General features: G+C 39.1%; 1 protein-coding gene across 9 annotated transcripts in view; it reads left to right on the forward strand.

Annotated features, from left to right (window-relative positions):
• RALYL (RALY RNA binding protein like) overlaps positions 1-14,209 on the forward strand; it is a 388,415-nt gene that overhangs the window by 354,861 nt on the left and 19,345 nt on the right. For 8 of the 9 annotated variants that reach the window (XM_048329273.1, XM_048329272.1, XM_048329275.1 and 5 more), the window contains 2 exons: positions 8,661-8,774; positions 13,097-13,275. In XM_048329273.1, the coding sequence (XP_048185230.1) occupies positions 8,661-8,774; positions 13,097-13,275 (293 nt within the window). The remainder of the gene's footprint in view (positions 1-8,660; positions 8,775-13,096; positions 13,276-14,209) is intronic. The other variant, XM_048329279.1, reaches the window with a different exon arrangement.

A 14,209-nucleotide genomic window follows, 5' to 3' on the forward strand; every position in this document is an offset into this window, starting at 1 on the left:
TTTCTTCTGCATTTCAAAAAATATTTTGTAGTACTGTGTCAGGACTTAAGTAATGCATAGCATAGATTATAGGATTCAACCTTTGTTCAAGTATCCCCAGACACTTGCTATAAGATTTCCAAAACACTGCCTGCATAATACAGCAAATATTGGAGAACCTGTAAATTATTTAATGGAAGTGCAATCAGGAGTGTCCAGATCCAAACAGGCAGTGTTATGCCCCAGTGAAAACATCCTGATCTATGTATTCAGGTGTGGTCTGAATTCTAAAAGTGTCAGTCTAAGAGCTCCAGGTGACAAGATCATCCTTGGATCCAGGTCTTTAACTGAAGGAAGAGCTGCAAGATGCATCACTAAAAACATGGGCTGACATTTTGACCTTTGTTAGGTTTCTACCCTCAATTCATTGCAATGACAATTGGAACACAAATGCAGAGACTTTTTATTGTGATGAAATAAATTGCACAAAATATTCTTTCTGCATGCAGCACATCTTTAAAAGGAGTCAGACACACAGTGTACAGATTTTCATGCCTAATTTTCCTGTAAAATTACTTCCCTTTTTGTCAATTCTGGTCAAACCATCATAAATGTAGAAATATGATTTTGTTGACTTGGTCAGGAATGTAATCAGCTTATTGTAAGACCTTATCAGAGAAATAGCAGAGCCATTCCCTTAGAAGCTTCAATTTGGAAAGTAGATAATGTATGTTTTTCAGCTTCCTTTGACACTTTCTTGGAAAAGTTGATTATATTGAATTGTGGAAGGACGCAATTTAATATTTTGTAGCCCCTCACTCTACATTGCTAATCTGGACCCCTTGACCTACTGCACTGTGCTTCTAATAGTAATTTATTGTTAGTTAAATAAAGGATTTCTTCAATAAGGAGAAACATGGTTCATGGGAAGGAAACTATTTTGAGTTTTAATGAAATTTAAGACCATAAACCAGCTTCATTGCAAGTTTAGAATTAACAGTGTCAAAATGGTACTGCCTATGCTTGAAAGATTTCACCCCCTGTAGTGGTTTGGTCCAAAGTACTCATTACTGTTTACCTTCTGTGAGATAAGAATTAGGAGAAACGCAAAGCAGGCAACAAATTTGAAAGAATATAAAGAAGTTTATTAACAGACCTAAAAGAAGAAAAAAAATCATACCACACCTTCAGAACACTTCTCCTCCCCCCCACCTTTCTCCCTTCTCCCACTGACAATGTAAAAAGACAACCCTTGAGATGTTCAGTCTGTTTACCACTTCCATAATAACCTTGTTCAGTCCATTTAGGAAGAGGAGTCTCTCTTGTCCATGCTATGAACACATTATCACAACGAGACAGCCACCTGGTTGGTTCTCTGCTCGCATGTGAGTCCCTTCCCCCGACTTGCAGCTTTTCCCACAACTGCTTTCGAGGGTCCACTCTTGAATTACTGGGGTACAATTTTAATGTTGAGCCGTTCAGAAACAAAAGTTCTCTTCACTCATCTCTGGGAGCATTTCGTCTCTAAGAATAGCGGCCCTCCTCCTTCCCTGGGAGCAAAGGGTCCTCCTCATCTTCATCTCTAGGACTATCTCTGGGAGCATCTCTAGGAACTGAGGTCTTCTCCTTTTCCATTTGGAGCAAAAGTCCTCATCGCTTCCACCTCTCCCTGTTCAAACTTCTCATCAAATTACAGCTGCTTCAGCATCTGCCTATCTCAGCACAGGTGCTTTTGCTCACAAGTACAAGTTGAACGCTCCACCCCCCATGCCTTCATGAAATTACAACAGGTACTCTGATACAGCATAGCTTTACAACAGAATTTCAACTTTAAGCATCTCCTCTTTCTTCTCCCTCAGGTTTTCAGCTCCTCACAGCACTAAAAGGGTTAATCTCACCCAGGCCCCGCAGCTGGAATTTCGCTTATCGCTGTTGGTCACACGATCTTTTGCTGGACAGCAGGGAAGCTTCAGCTGAATCTTGGCCGCACTGGAGAGGGGGAGCCGGGCTGCTCCGGCTGCACAGAGCAGGGCTGTGGGGGGGGAGGTTGTTCCGCAGGTGGAACAGGGCCCATCGGCTCCAGGATGGCCGTGGCCCAGCCCGGCCTGGCCCAAGCAGGGCCTGGGCCGGGCCTGCCAGCCCCCGCACGGGGCCCGCAGCCACCTGTGCCAGTGCTGGAAACGAGAGAGAGCTCTGCCTGGGGTTAGTCTGTTCTTAAGTGTGGATCACAGAGGCGGTCACAACTTTAAGTGGCTTAAAGAATTGTCCATATTCAAACTGGCCAGCTGATAGGTTCTGTCAGGTCACAGAGGAAGCTGTAAGCACCCCTTTGCAAGAACATCACTTCCGAGACTATGCTTGCTAACCCATGACACCCCCATATAGCAAAACTCTCATGAGATGACTTCCCCTAAGACATTTTTTAAGATGTAAGTAGAAATCTCATAGAAGTAACGCTTCACACTCAGACTGGATCCAGAAAATGAACCCATACATGTCATATTAAGGATCACAACGTGGGAGATCCCCTAAGTGAAATCACCAGAATCAAAAGGACTCTCTTCTGAAAAACAGCAATCCAAAGGCAGAAGTTTATTGTTGAGCAAAGATGTTACAAAAAACATAGTACCGAAAATGCCTTGCTCAATGATGAACACATCTGCAAAGATAATATCTGCCAGCACAGTAAACTCCTGTTTGACTGAAAAGTGACAACATGTGTTTTAAATTTGTGTCCAAAACACAAAATACATTAGGAAGATTTGACTTCTTTCCTAAATCCATAATTTTTTCAGGAACAGTTATCAATATTTTGTTTTCTTTTTAACTCCAAAGACTAGAAAAACATAAATCAGCATTTCCAAATTACCAGAAGTAACTCACAAAATTAAACATGTTGGTGGGTAAATCACACATAGTAGTTCTTCATATTAATGGTATGTTAATGGTATGAAGCAGTACATTCAAATTGCTATTTAGAGCTGGGAAAAGCTCACTTTCTCTGACAGTGCAGAAATTGAAGGTCTCAGAGTATGCACTTTCATTTTACACTGCTGAAATCAGGAGGAAAATATTAATCAAATCTTTTATACTCTGTGTGCTTGAAATTAAGGCATAGACACTTAGGACGTTAAAATATGTATTGAATTATGTCTTTAAATGAATTAATGTTGACTCATAGAGTTTATATTTGGCTTCATCAGCTGATCCATTTTTCAGTGATACCTAAAGTAATAAAATATGATAAAATATTTTATATTAAACATGAAGGGCTTGGATAAAAATGCATGACGTTTCTTTCCAAAGAAATCTGAATCATGCTTTGTGGATGAATCAATTTGCAGTTACTGAAAAAAAAATGTTTCAAAATATAGCTGTAGTTCAATGGTAGGCCTTTCATTTTTAAAATGTGACTGACCTTAATTTTATATCTCCTGTTATGCACTGGATGTGGCTTGTCTCCTTTGGTGTTAGATGCTTCAGTGAAAGATGTATTCTGGAAGGCCACAAAGGGCTGGAAAGGGTCACTGAATCAAATTCCTAACTCTTGCAAGTAGCATCATCCTTTAATCCTTTCAGATACATTTTAAAGATAGTTAGAGTTTGGTTTTTTTCTGTGTCTGTTTCTTCTAATTTCCAGCTTAGTTTGTTTCTCATTTGTTCACATTCTTTTTTTTTGTGCCAACACTGTCTTTAGCATAAAAGTAGTATTTCTTTTTGCCTTTTTTTATCTTCAGCAAACAAGCAAAACACTTCTGTCACTCTACAGGCTTTCCATTTTTATGGTCATCTTCACAGCTGTTCTCCACATGTACCTGCTAGAATTCAGTGATTCAACTTGTACTCACCAGCTCCTCATACAAAGACATTATACTTCTCCATCTTTAGCAGTACATCATCTGACACATCCTAGCACTGCATTTTCCTTCTCGTGGCTGCATATAGTGATAGTCTATTATCAACCCGAGGATAATTCCGTCACTGTCTTTTTCTGCTGATGAGCCTTGGTGCTGAGAGTAGAAGTTCTGCTGTTAAGTGTAGGATTTTTTTTCAGTGCAATTGCATGTCACCATTTTTTCTAATGTAATATTCCTTAAAATCACCTGACCTCTTCATCCATTTCAGTTTACTCTGAAAAGATGATATCTTTCAATTTCATGTAATCAGAAAATTACATTTTTGCATCAGAGTTGTTCAAGACATTTAGCCATTTTGGTGCCAGTGCTTGAGAAATTTCATTAGTAATTTCTGTCCTTTTCAATATGTGCATTTCTGTCACCTGCTGGCCTTTGTTTATCTGCTAATTGGGAAAAAATTACCCAACAGTAAGTTACTTTATTTTCCTGTTTTGTTGTTCAAAAGCAGATGAACAGATATTTTGGACACATGCAGCTCAGGTCATGTTTACCAACGGCTTTATTTCTTGCCTAAGATCAATTTAAAAAAATCCATGTTGTTTTAAAGGGAAATTTATACACTCAAAGCAGGACACCTGGAGCACAGAATTTATAATCTTTACATTTTATCTTTGTCATAACACTGCTTTAAAAGCCTGAAGTTCTTCTCAAGTGCTATTCTACTGAATCATAGACTCACAGAATGGCAGTTTGGAAGGGACCTCTGCAGCTCCTCTGGTGCAAGTGCCCTGAAAAGAAAATTTCCCAGGACCGTGTCTGACCACATCCATGGGGAAAAAAAAAATAAAATTCCTGTGTTAAGATGAAATTTCACATGCTTTAATTTATGACAAAGGTCTTTGGTGTGTCAGTGGGGTCTACTGAGAAGAGTCTGGCTTTGTTTTCTTCATTCCCTTTTATACTGGGGGCCCAGAGGTAGACAAAGTACTCCAGATGTGGCCTCACAAGTGCTAGGTAGAGTGGTGTGCTGGGTTAGGCTGGGGTAGAGTCAATTTTCTTCACAGTAGCTACTATGGGGCTGTGTTGTGAATTTGTACTGGAAGCAGTGTTGATGACACGGGGATGTTTTAGTTACTGCTGAGCTTATACAAGGTCCTTCTTTGCTTCACCCCACCCCACCAATGAGCAGGCCGGGGGGGCACAAAGAACTGGGATGGGACACACCTGGGGCAGCTGACCCCAGATGGCCAAAGGGATGTTCCAGACCATGTTATCATGTTCAACAAAAAATTATGGGGAAGGGTGGCCAGGGCTTGCTAAGGGCATCTGTCAGGTGGTGTTTTCATTTGCACCACTTCTGCTTCTTGGACTTTATTTCTTTCTCTGTTATTTTCCTTTTCATTATTATTATTATTATTATCATTATTATTATTATCATCATAATCATCATCATCATATTGTATTTCAATTAATAAACTGTTCTTATCTCAACCTATGAGTTTTCTCACTTTTACCCTCCTTATTTTCTTTCCCCCATCCTTCTGGGTGTTAGAGAGAAGTGAGCAACTGTGTGGTGCTTAGTTGCTCGATGAAGTTAAACTGTGGCAAGGAAAAGATCTGGCTCATGCTCAACTTATTTTTCATCACAGTCCTTCATAATTTGTCTTTGGTAGTTGCTCCTTACTACAGAAATAACCACTACACTATAATTGAGAGTGGAGTTTCTCTAGGAGAATAATTTCAATGACTTGTACATTTCTCTGCAAGGTAAAACAATAAGCAATTCAAGTAATTGCACCATCACAATGTTGGAAACAGAGTGAAAATGTGGAACTTGTGCAGATAGGTTGAGATTTTTTTCTCTTTTTTCTTTCAGTCCATTTAAGTGTTAACTTGAAGCAATTGACTCTATGAACACAGAATCACAGAATCATTTAGATTGGAAAAGACCTACAAGATCATCCAGTCCAGCCTTTACTGATTACGACCTTGTCAACTAGACCATAGCACTAAATGTCACAGACAGTGGTTTCTTGAACCTCTCCAGGGATGGTGATTCCACAACCTCCCTGGGCAGTCCATTCCAGTGTTTAACAACCATTTCCATAAAGAAATTACTTCTCATATCCAACCTGAACCTCCCCAGATGCAGCTTGATGTTACATCCTCTTGCCCTATCACTAGTTATCTGGGGGAAGTGGATACCTCCCACCTGGCTACAGCCTCCTTTCAGGTTGTTGTAGAGAGTGATAAGGTCACTCCTGAGCCTCCTTTTCTCCAGGCTAAACAACCCCAACTCCCTCAGACACTCCTCATATGAATTACCCTCTAGACCCATCACCAGCCTCATTGCCTTCATTGCCCTTCTCTGGAGACTCTCCAGCACCTCAGTCTTTCTTCAACTGAGGTGCTTAGAACTGGACACAGCACTCGTGGTGTCTCACCAGTGCTGAGTACAGAGGGACAATCACTGCCCTGCTCATGCTGGTCACACTATTGCTGATACAGGCCAGGATGCCATTGGCCTTCTTGGCCACCTGGGCACACACTGGCTCATGTTCAGCCATCTGTTGCCCAGCACGCCCTTGTCTTTTTCCTCTGGGGTTTGTTCTTTGAATCCTCATTGTTGTCTTGTTCCTTCTGGTGCCATCTTCTTCCCAACCTAGTTTTTCCAGAGACACCGCATGGAAGCCCCTGTGCAGCAGACCTGAGGTGAACAGCAGCCCTATGCATGTGCCTGTTTCCTTGTCAAACTCAGATATGCAAATGTTTTCTGTTTTGCTTAGTAGACTGGAAATAAATACCATTAAGTCCTTGCAGTGTCACTTCTGAGTTTGCACCTTTTGGACTTGGCCAGCCTGCAGTTTGCTAGTCAAGGAAGCATCCCTGACACATCAGTTTGGCTGCATGAAATGTGTTGCCAGCTGGCTTCATAGTGGGCTCCTGCCAAGACTTAGCATTCCCCGTTGGAGCAATTCCCACCATTTCACTCTGGATTCTGAGCTACCTTGCTACTCCAGCATGGACCAGCCACTGCCCCTGGGGGATCAGTAACCTTCTAAATATACAGTCGTCAGAATCTTAACATTTTGTTTCAGATCTGTGGGATTGGATAGTGACCCGTTAAAGCCTTGCTCTATAAATGCACAAAATAATTCCATCATATACTGTATAGCATATAAGAGTCTAGCATGAAGGTTAGTTTTATGCTTTTTTCTTTAAGTCCTTCTGTTCATTCAGTGTGAGATTGGAGGTTTCAGCCTATGATAGTGTGAGATAATGCAATTTCTCAATATGAACACATGATTAAACAAGTGCATTACCACATATAGCAACCTACTCCCTTTAGCTGACATGTTACACTATACATGACCCATATTCTAAGATAAAAGTCTTTGGTTTCAGCCTCAGTGAATATGCTACAAGTTTGGAATAAGGCTGATTTGCAGCAAAATCATACTCATTAATTACCACTGAAGCAGGCATTAGCTTGTCTTCACACTTCACCATCAAATTGATTCCCCAATACAAATTACCATGAGACACATGATAACAGACGTGGCCAAGGATCAATGAACAGGACTGATGTAGCATGATGCAAACAGAAGACCCTTTTGACAGAAAGGGAACATGTCCTTCCTAGCAGAACATCCCTTTTCCCTGGCTCAGTAAGGGCCCTCCTGTGTGTGTGTGTATCCGTGTATCCGTGCTCTCGATACACACACCAAAGTCAATGAACATCCTCCTACAGCAATGGTGGAGGAGTAACATAGCTCAGTGCTCTTCCACTGCCAATCCCTCACAGTGACGGTCCATTTCTTCCTACAAGAATTGTAAGAGTGACAGCTCTGTTGCCTACTCCCTTTATAAATGGCTTTCTTCTCCCATGCTAGCACAGGGATTTTCTTCTCTTGAACTTTTCCACATGATATCCTAGCACAAAACAGGCAAGTGAATTTGATTGGACCACCTTCGGAGCATAAAACACATGTTCTGATAATGCCAAAATAATGAGGTAATTAATGAGGGCTTCAGCACTGTTTCTTTTGAAGCCAAAACACCTCCAAAGCAGTTACTCCTTCTTAGGTTAGACAATGGCAGTGCAATAATGAACAAAAATGAAGAGTAAAGCAGTGCAACAAAGACTTGGAGACTTCAGCTAATAATTTATAGGTGATGCCTCCATGTCCTTGAATGTAATCATAAAGTGAAATATTTTTGTATGTTATCCATAGCTAGAAAAAATACAAGAAATTGCCAACTGAAACTGAACTGACAGCTTTGGAAGCAACAAAACTTGACATCTCTTGCAATGAGTTTTTTGGCTGGAACATAACCTTGCATCCCTGGCTTCCCTAGCACTTATATTACCATTCACTCCTGCTGAGGAATACATACTGCTACTGTAGGGGATCTTTTTTTTATTGTCAGTATTATTACAAAATAGTCCAGCAAAGTAACATTGCAAGACTGTAACCTGTTTATCCAATTTGAATCATTCTTTCACTATAGGCTGTTTTTAAGTAAAAGTTACTTGGATTTACGAAGAATACCTTTGAGATGTTTTTCCTGAAATTATTACAGAGCAACACACCTTACATGAACTCTTGCCATTAAGGCTTAGAATCCTGTCTTTTTCTAGGATTCAGCATTTTTAACTAACAATGTTATTTTAAAAGCTAAATCTCTAAAAATATTGACAAAAATGAGGGAGTAGAATTTCTGCTAGACAGAAAAGAAAAAAAGAACATGTTTTGCTTGGGTGGGGAATGTTACTACAAATATAGTTTATTTCATGTTTTGCATTCTGCTCTCTTTCCACAGTGAAATCAGACGAGTTGCAAACAATCAAGAAAGAATTAACTCAAATCAAAACAAAAATTGACTCCTTGCTAGGGAGACTGGAAAAGATTGAGAAGCAGCAAAAAGCTGAAGCAGGTAGGTAAAAGCCATTTTTAGTGAAATGAATAAAATTAGAACCTCTTTGCTAGTCAAGCAGACAGACCAAAGAGAACGGAACCTTTCTGAAATTTTGGTACATATGGAGGCCTGAAGCAAGGTAAATTAACTCTCAGGTAGAAGTCCTGTGAGGATAAATTAATATTCTTCACAGAGCAAGCATCATCATTTAAGAATTGTTTTTTATGGTATAATAAGAAAAATTATCTTTCTAGATGTTCTGGAAACAAAACATCACTAAAAAACTGACTGAACAGAATTAAGCTAGAGGTTGTTGACTGTGGGGGTGCTTGTGCTAGGCACATTAAGGATTAATAGATGGTGTATATCAAGAATTATTGCCTGGGCAGTAGGCAGTGCTGCACAAGTTGAAGCAAGGAAAAATTTCTGTTTGATATAAGGAAGAGATGCAACTAATGAGTATAGTGAGTTGACCAGAAAGACCATAGTGGCTCCATCCTTGGGAACACTCAAAACTCTTTGGGCTCAGGACCCATGGACCTGGGCCAAACTTTGAGTTTGTCCCTAATTTGAAGAGGGATTACACTTGGAGACTTCAGAGATGCTGTCCAACCTCAGGTATTGAGTGAAGCTGTGGCCTCTTTGTAAAACCAGTTACACCTCCAGTTTAGCTTTTTTATGACTTAAAAAGTTTTAGTTTTAGGCAAACTTTGGGAATAAAAAAAATCCAACACTAATTTATAGTTTAATCAAGAGCTTTATTACTGTCATTGCAGTGTTCGTTTTGTTAGATGAATGATCTCACCTGGCAGCACTTTAAAGTCATCCTGAGGGTTATAAGGTTGTATGTTCACCATGGTGTACATAAAAACAATCTCAGTTCTTATGCCTCTCTGTGGTATTTTCTTTGCTATTTCCTTACAGATTACATGGTATATGTTTGTACAGAAGTTGTGTACTAGTGAGTTGATTTTGTGAAAGCCAGCAGGGAAATGGAAGCCTTATCTCATGAAAAACTCACCCCTCCATTCTATGATAAAACCTTTTTATGAATTTTGTGTGAAATGTGTGAAAGAAATTCTGCCTCAGAACCCACAAGTACCTGGGTGTCTGAACAGTCAGTTACATGAAGCCAAAAACCCATCAGAACACATAAAGAGAATTCCATCAAGACTGTCTAAAACTGGAATTAGCAGTTGAGGGTTACAGACCCTACACAGTCAAAATAGGAATTTAAATCTGGATCCTTCCTATTCCCCAGTAACTTAAAAAAAAACCCAAAAAACCACAAAACAAAAACCTACCTTTTCTTTACAATCATTTTCTAAGTTGACAGACAAGGGCCAGTCCCCCATCTGTTACAGTTTATCTCACAAAGTTGAGGGCTTTTTTCAAGTCTAAGGTAAACCATTAGTACAGAATGTGATTATCTCTTTCAGGAAAACTGCGCACAATATGTATTCATTAGACTCTATTTTGTACTTTATGCAAGTTAGATAAAAGTTGGTATAATTGGTGAAGATGTAATTGCAAGGCACTCCATTGAATCACTTGTGCACTGAAATACTCTGAGACTATGCATCCATAACTTGGGGAGCTTTTTATAAAAAATCCATTACTATGCAAAACAATCTGCACATCATTGTACTTTGATATCCAATTTTCACTTTTGCTAAAGGACTGTAGTGAACCCATTTAAATAGAAATCAGCTCAAAGAGGAAAACGTTGATTTGTATTGAATCATGGTCATATGCCTTTTGAAGACAAGCAATGAATATCCTCAGAGATTAAAAAACGTTTTCAAAATATTGATGTTTTAAGACATTGGGTGCAGAATCCACACCTCATGTTCTTTGCTTCTCATTGGAGAATGTGAGGAGACAAACACAGAGATACCAGTGAGCATGGAACCTCCTTTGAGTCTCCTGACCTGATGAGAAGGGTTATACAGCCTCGGTGATTAGTCTGCAGATTCAAAAAGATTTGTGTAACTACATCAGTAGCTGAACTATTTCAACTAGAGTGTCAGATGGGAAATGATGAGATGATTTTGTTCCTTCTCTATGGTTTGGCAATATTATTTCTTACTTTCTTCTGCCAGAAGGTGTAGCCTCACTAAGACTGGAATCAGAGAGAGGATCTGTGTCTCACTTACGTAAAGCAAAAATTGAGCCATCATCTTGCCCTTTTGGTTTTCTGAGTTTGAATCACTCTCCTGAAGAATATTTAAGTTTTAATCTTAAAAGTTGTTACATCTGGAGGAATGTGATGTTACAGGCTGGACAAGCTCAGTGCATACATTGGTTACTGCTCTACAGCTGCCTGAAAACTCTCCTTATAGTAACAGCTGATGTTCTGTTTTTTCTGTTATCAACCCCTAACCTTTCCAATAGGGGGAATATAGAAAATAGGATTTCCTGTACATAGGAAAACTGTAGAAATAACTCCTTTGTTTGCAAAAATCTGAACCGGGAAGCCGGGAATAAGATGTTCTGATGAGAAAATAAATGTTAGAGAATATTCTTCCTGTGATATTAGAAATTAGGCTCTAATTAGGCTGAAAGTTAGGAACTTAAGTTTAACTTCTCAGAAGAGCCCAAAAGAGATGGGTACTGAGATGGTATTTTAGCCTCCTCTGAAGAACCCAGTCTATCTTCTCATTAAGACAATTAAGTAAGTGACCTAATTTTTTAGCAGCTGTATCCTAGTAGGTTTCCCATTTAAATGTATTTTCTGTCAATTCAGCAACCCTGTGTTTAAAAGCCTTAAGCAAAGTTGATTCAGTTGTTATTGCCAGAGCTGAGTGATCTCAGAAGTGGCTTAAGACAGGAAGTGGTAGGGCCAGAAATAGTAGGTATAGGTGATTCAATCCACATTTAAGGCAAGTAGCACAATCACTTATAACTAGCATAGCATTGTCTGGAGCACCTTACCAACAGAAGATGAAGCTCCATGGGCCGAATCTTCTGCTAATACATGTGACTACAGTACTGTTGAAGCAGCTGTCTAAGATGACTTTGTATTCTTTAAGAATCTTTCTGAAGACATCAGGTGACTGAGGGAGGAAAGCTCAATTGTTCTGTTTCTTCAGTAAGTGAAGTTGAAAATGAGGGACTAAAGGCTAATGAAGACTAAAGACATGAATGTAAGTGGCAAAATAAGTGTGCAAAGTCAAAAGGTAAACAAAAAATCTTGGTTTAAGACTATGGAACAGAAAAATTCAATCAGATTTGAATAGTATGTGTAGCTGGTAATAATGTATGGTAAAATAATAATATGCTCATAGAGCTTCAAAAATATAGACCTTCAAGGCAATCCTTGATTCATTGATTGTCCAACAAGATAGGCAATGAACTACTAGTGTTACAGAACAGTTATTTTTGCAAAGGAAGAAATGCTTTGTTCTGGGAATTTTGTCATTGATCACTCTCAGACTGAAAAGATATTGTTTTTCTAGCTACATGCAACCAATTCTCTGGCCCTATTCACTTTAGGCACATAAAGTTTTCATATAAGTTCCTGATGTGCATAGGAATAAGACTCTGATCCCTCCAAATATTCTTCTGGCCAGTCTGTCTCTGTCATTCTTCCATCAGTCCTCCTCAGGATTTCTGCTGTTTGGATGAAGTTCCTCAGCATATCCAGGAGTTTTCACAATACCTAGTCACAACAACGCAGCTACCTTCAGGAAGACAACAAGAACAGATTCTTCAGGCCTCCATGGAAATGGTCTTTCTTTTCACCACTTTGCAGAAAATATAGGAAGCCAATATTTGGTTGATTGGAGGGGGGCATTCTCCAGTTACTTCAGCACATTATACCAATGAGGAGTAATTGATACTTTACTCCATAAAAAACATGTTTACCTGTCTAAAAGGATTTGTTGATTTCCTGTATGGCTGTTGAGATATATTCACAGTAAATTCACACAAATTCTTGTTCATTTATTGGCAATTAACAGCCTTCTGCTTCTCAGAGCATAAGGATTTATGTACTTCTCATTGGCTGGACATGAATAAATACATGGTGACTATGCCAGTTGTAATCCAAAGGAAAGTCAAGTACAGAAAATCAAAAAGCTGGATCTATTGGTAAATCAAGCCTTCATCCACTGCATGGCATAGATGAGGTAATGACCATATTGATATTGTCATTGATTTATGCACTAATTTTTGAAAGACAAATTTTCGATCTTATTTGCCTGGTAGATATTATCACACCGAATTTTACAAAGCTAACACACCTGGAGATGGAAGCTTAGGTTTCTTCTGCAGAGCACTTTCCTTTGCCACCAATAGGAAAGGTTACTGAATCTCTATAGAGTATGTTTTCCTTACAGAAGCCCAAAAGAAACAAATGGAAGATAATGCTGATTTGATTCAAGAGGAATGCATATCAGAGAATGCAGATAACTCTACAGAAGAGCCAATTGAAGGAGGGCCAGATGCAGATGGGGATGGAGAAGATATGACTGATGGGATAGAGGAGGATTTTGATGAGGATGGCAGCAATGAGCTGGTAAGGAATAATCATGCCATGTCTGTCTATATGGTTCCTACAAGTAACCACAGAGAACCAACAGTCTGGATTAACAAAATAAGCTCACAGCAGCACTGTGGTGTTCTGTAACTAGTGCCTAGACCTATACGCCTCATACACTGTAATATCAATTAAGCATAGGAACCTCTGAGGCCAAACAAGAAAAATATATTTTACTACACTTGATAATTTCAGAAAGGAAATAGAATGTAGTTTATATTGGTTTACATTTATAATTTTACCTATATAAAAATGTAGTGTGCTATTTTTTCTTTTCCTTTTTTATCTGGTGCATTTCAAAATTAAATAAGATTCTAAAATGGTGAACTTTTTCATTAGTAAACATGTGCTTCCCACAGTCCCAAGTCCCTATCTTCCGTGTATATACTCTGCAGGCTGTATTGACAGATACAGATTTTTTGGATGGAAGGATTTTTCCTTAAGACATTTTGGCTAACAAATGTTTGAGTTTTCAGCCTGAGGCTGCACCTTTAATGAAATACCCATTATGATGCTAAACTCCTAAGTTCTTCTAGAACAACATTAAAAAATACTTGGAATGTCAGATTTATACCTTTCTATGCAGTCCTAATAAGAATGGAACAGTCACATTAGTTCAGCCTCTATAATACTCTCCCTCCTGTCCTGTCTTTCTTATTCTGCTTTGAGCTGAAAGCACTTTTGTTGCTCATTGTCATTGATTGCATTTAAAAAATATTTAATCATGTGTGTACAGAAAAAATCGTTCAGTGAAGCAGCAGAAGTCAGTTAGCAAGGGACCCAGCAGAATCAACAGCAAGTCTGGAGTAGCAGGGCATGTGAATAATCAGGGGTTTGTACTTCTTACTGCAATTGCCATTTAAACCTACTTGTAATTTTCAGGGTTGTGTCCCTTTATCCAGCACAAGACCCT

Source organism: Corvus hawaiiensis, chromosome 26 (assembly GCF_020740725.1).
Source record: "Corvus hawaiiensis isolate bCorHaw1 chromosome 26, bCorHaw1.pri.cur, whole genome shotgun sequence".
NCBI classification, from domain to species: domain Eukaryota; kingdom Metazoa; phylum Chordata; class Aves; order Passeriformes; family Corvidae; genus Corvus; species Corvus hawaiiensis.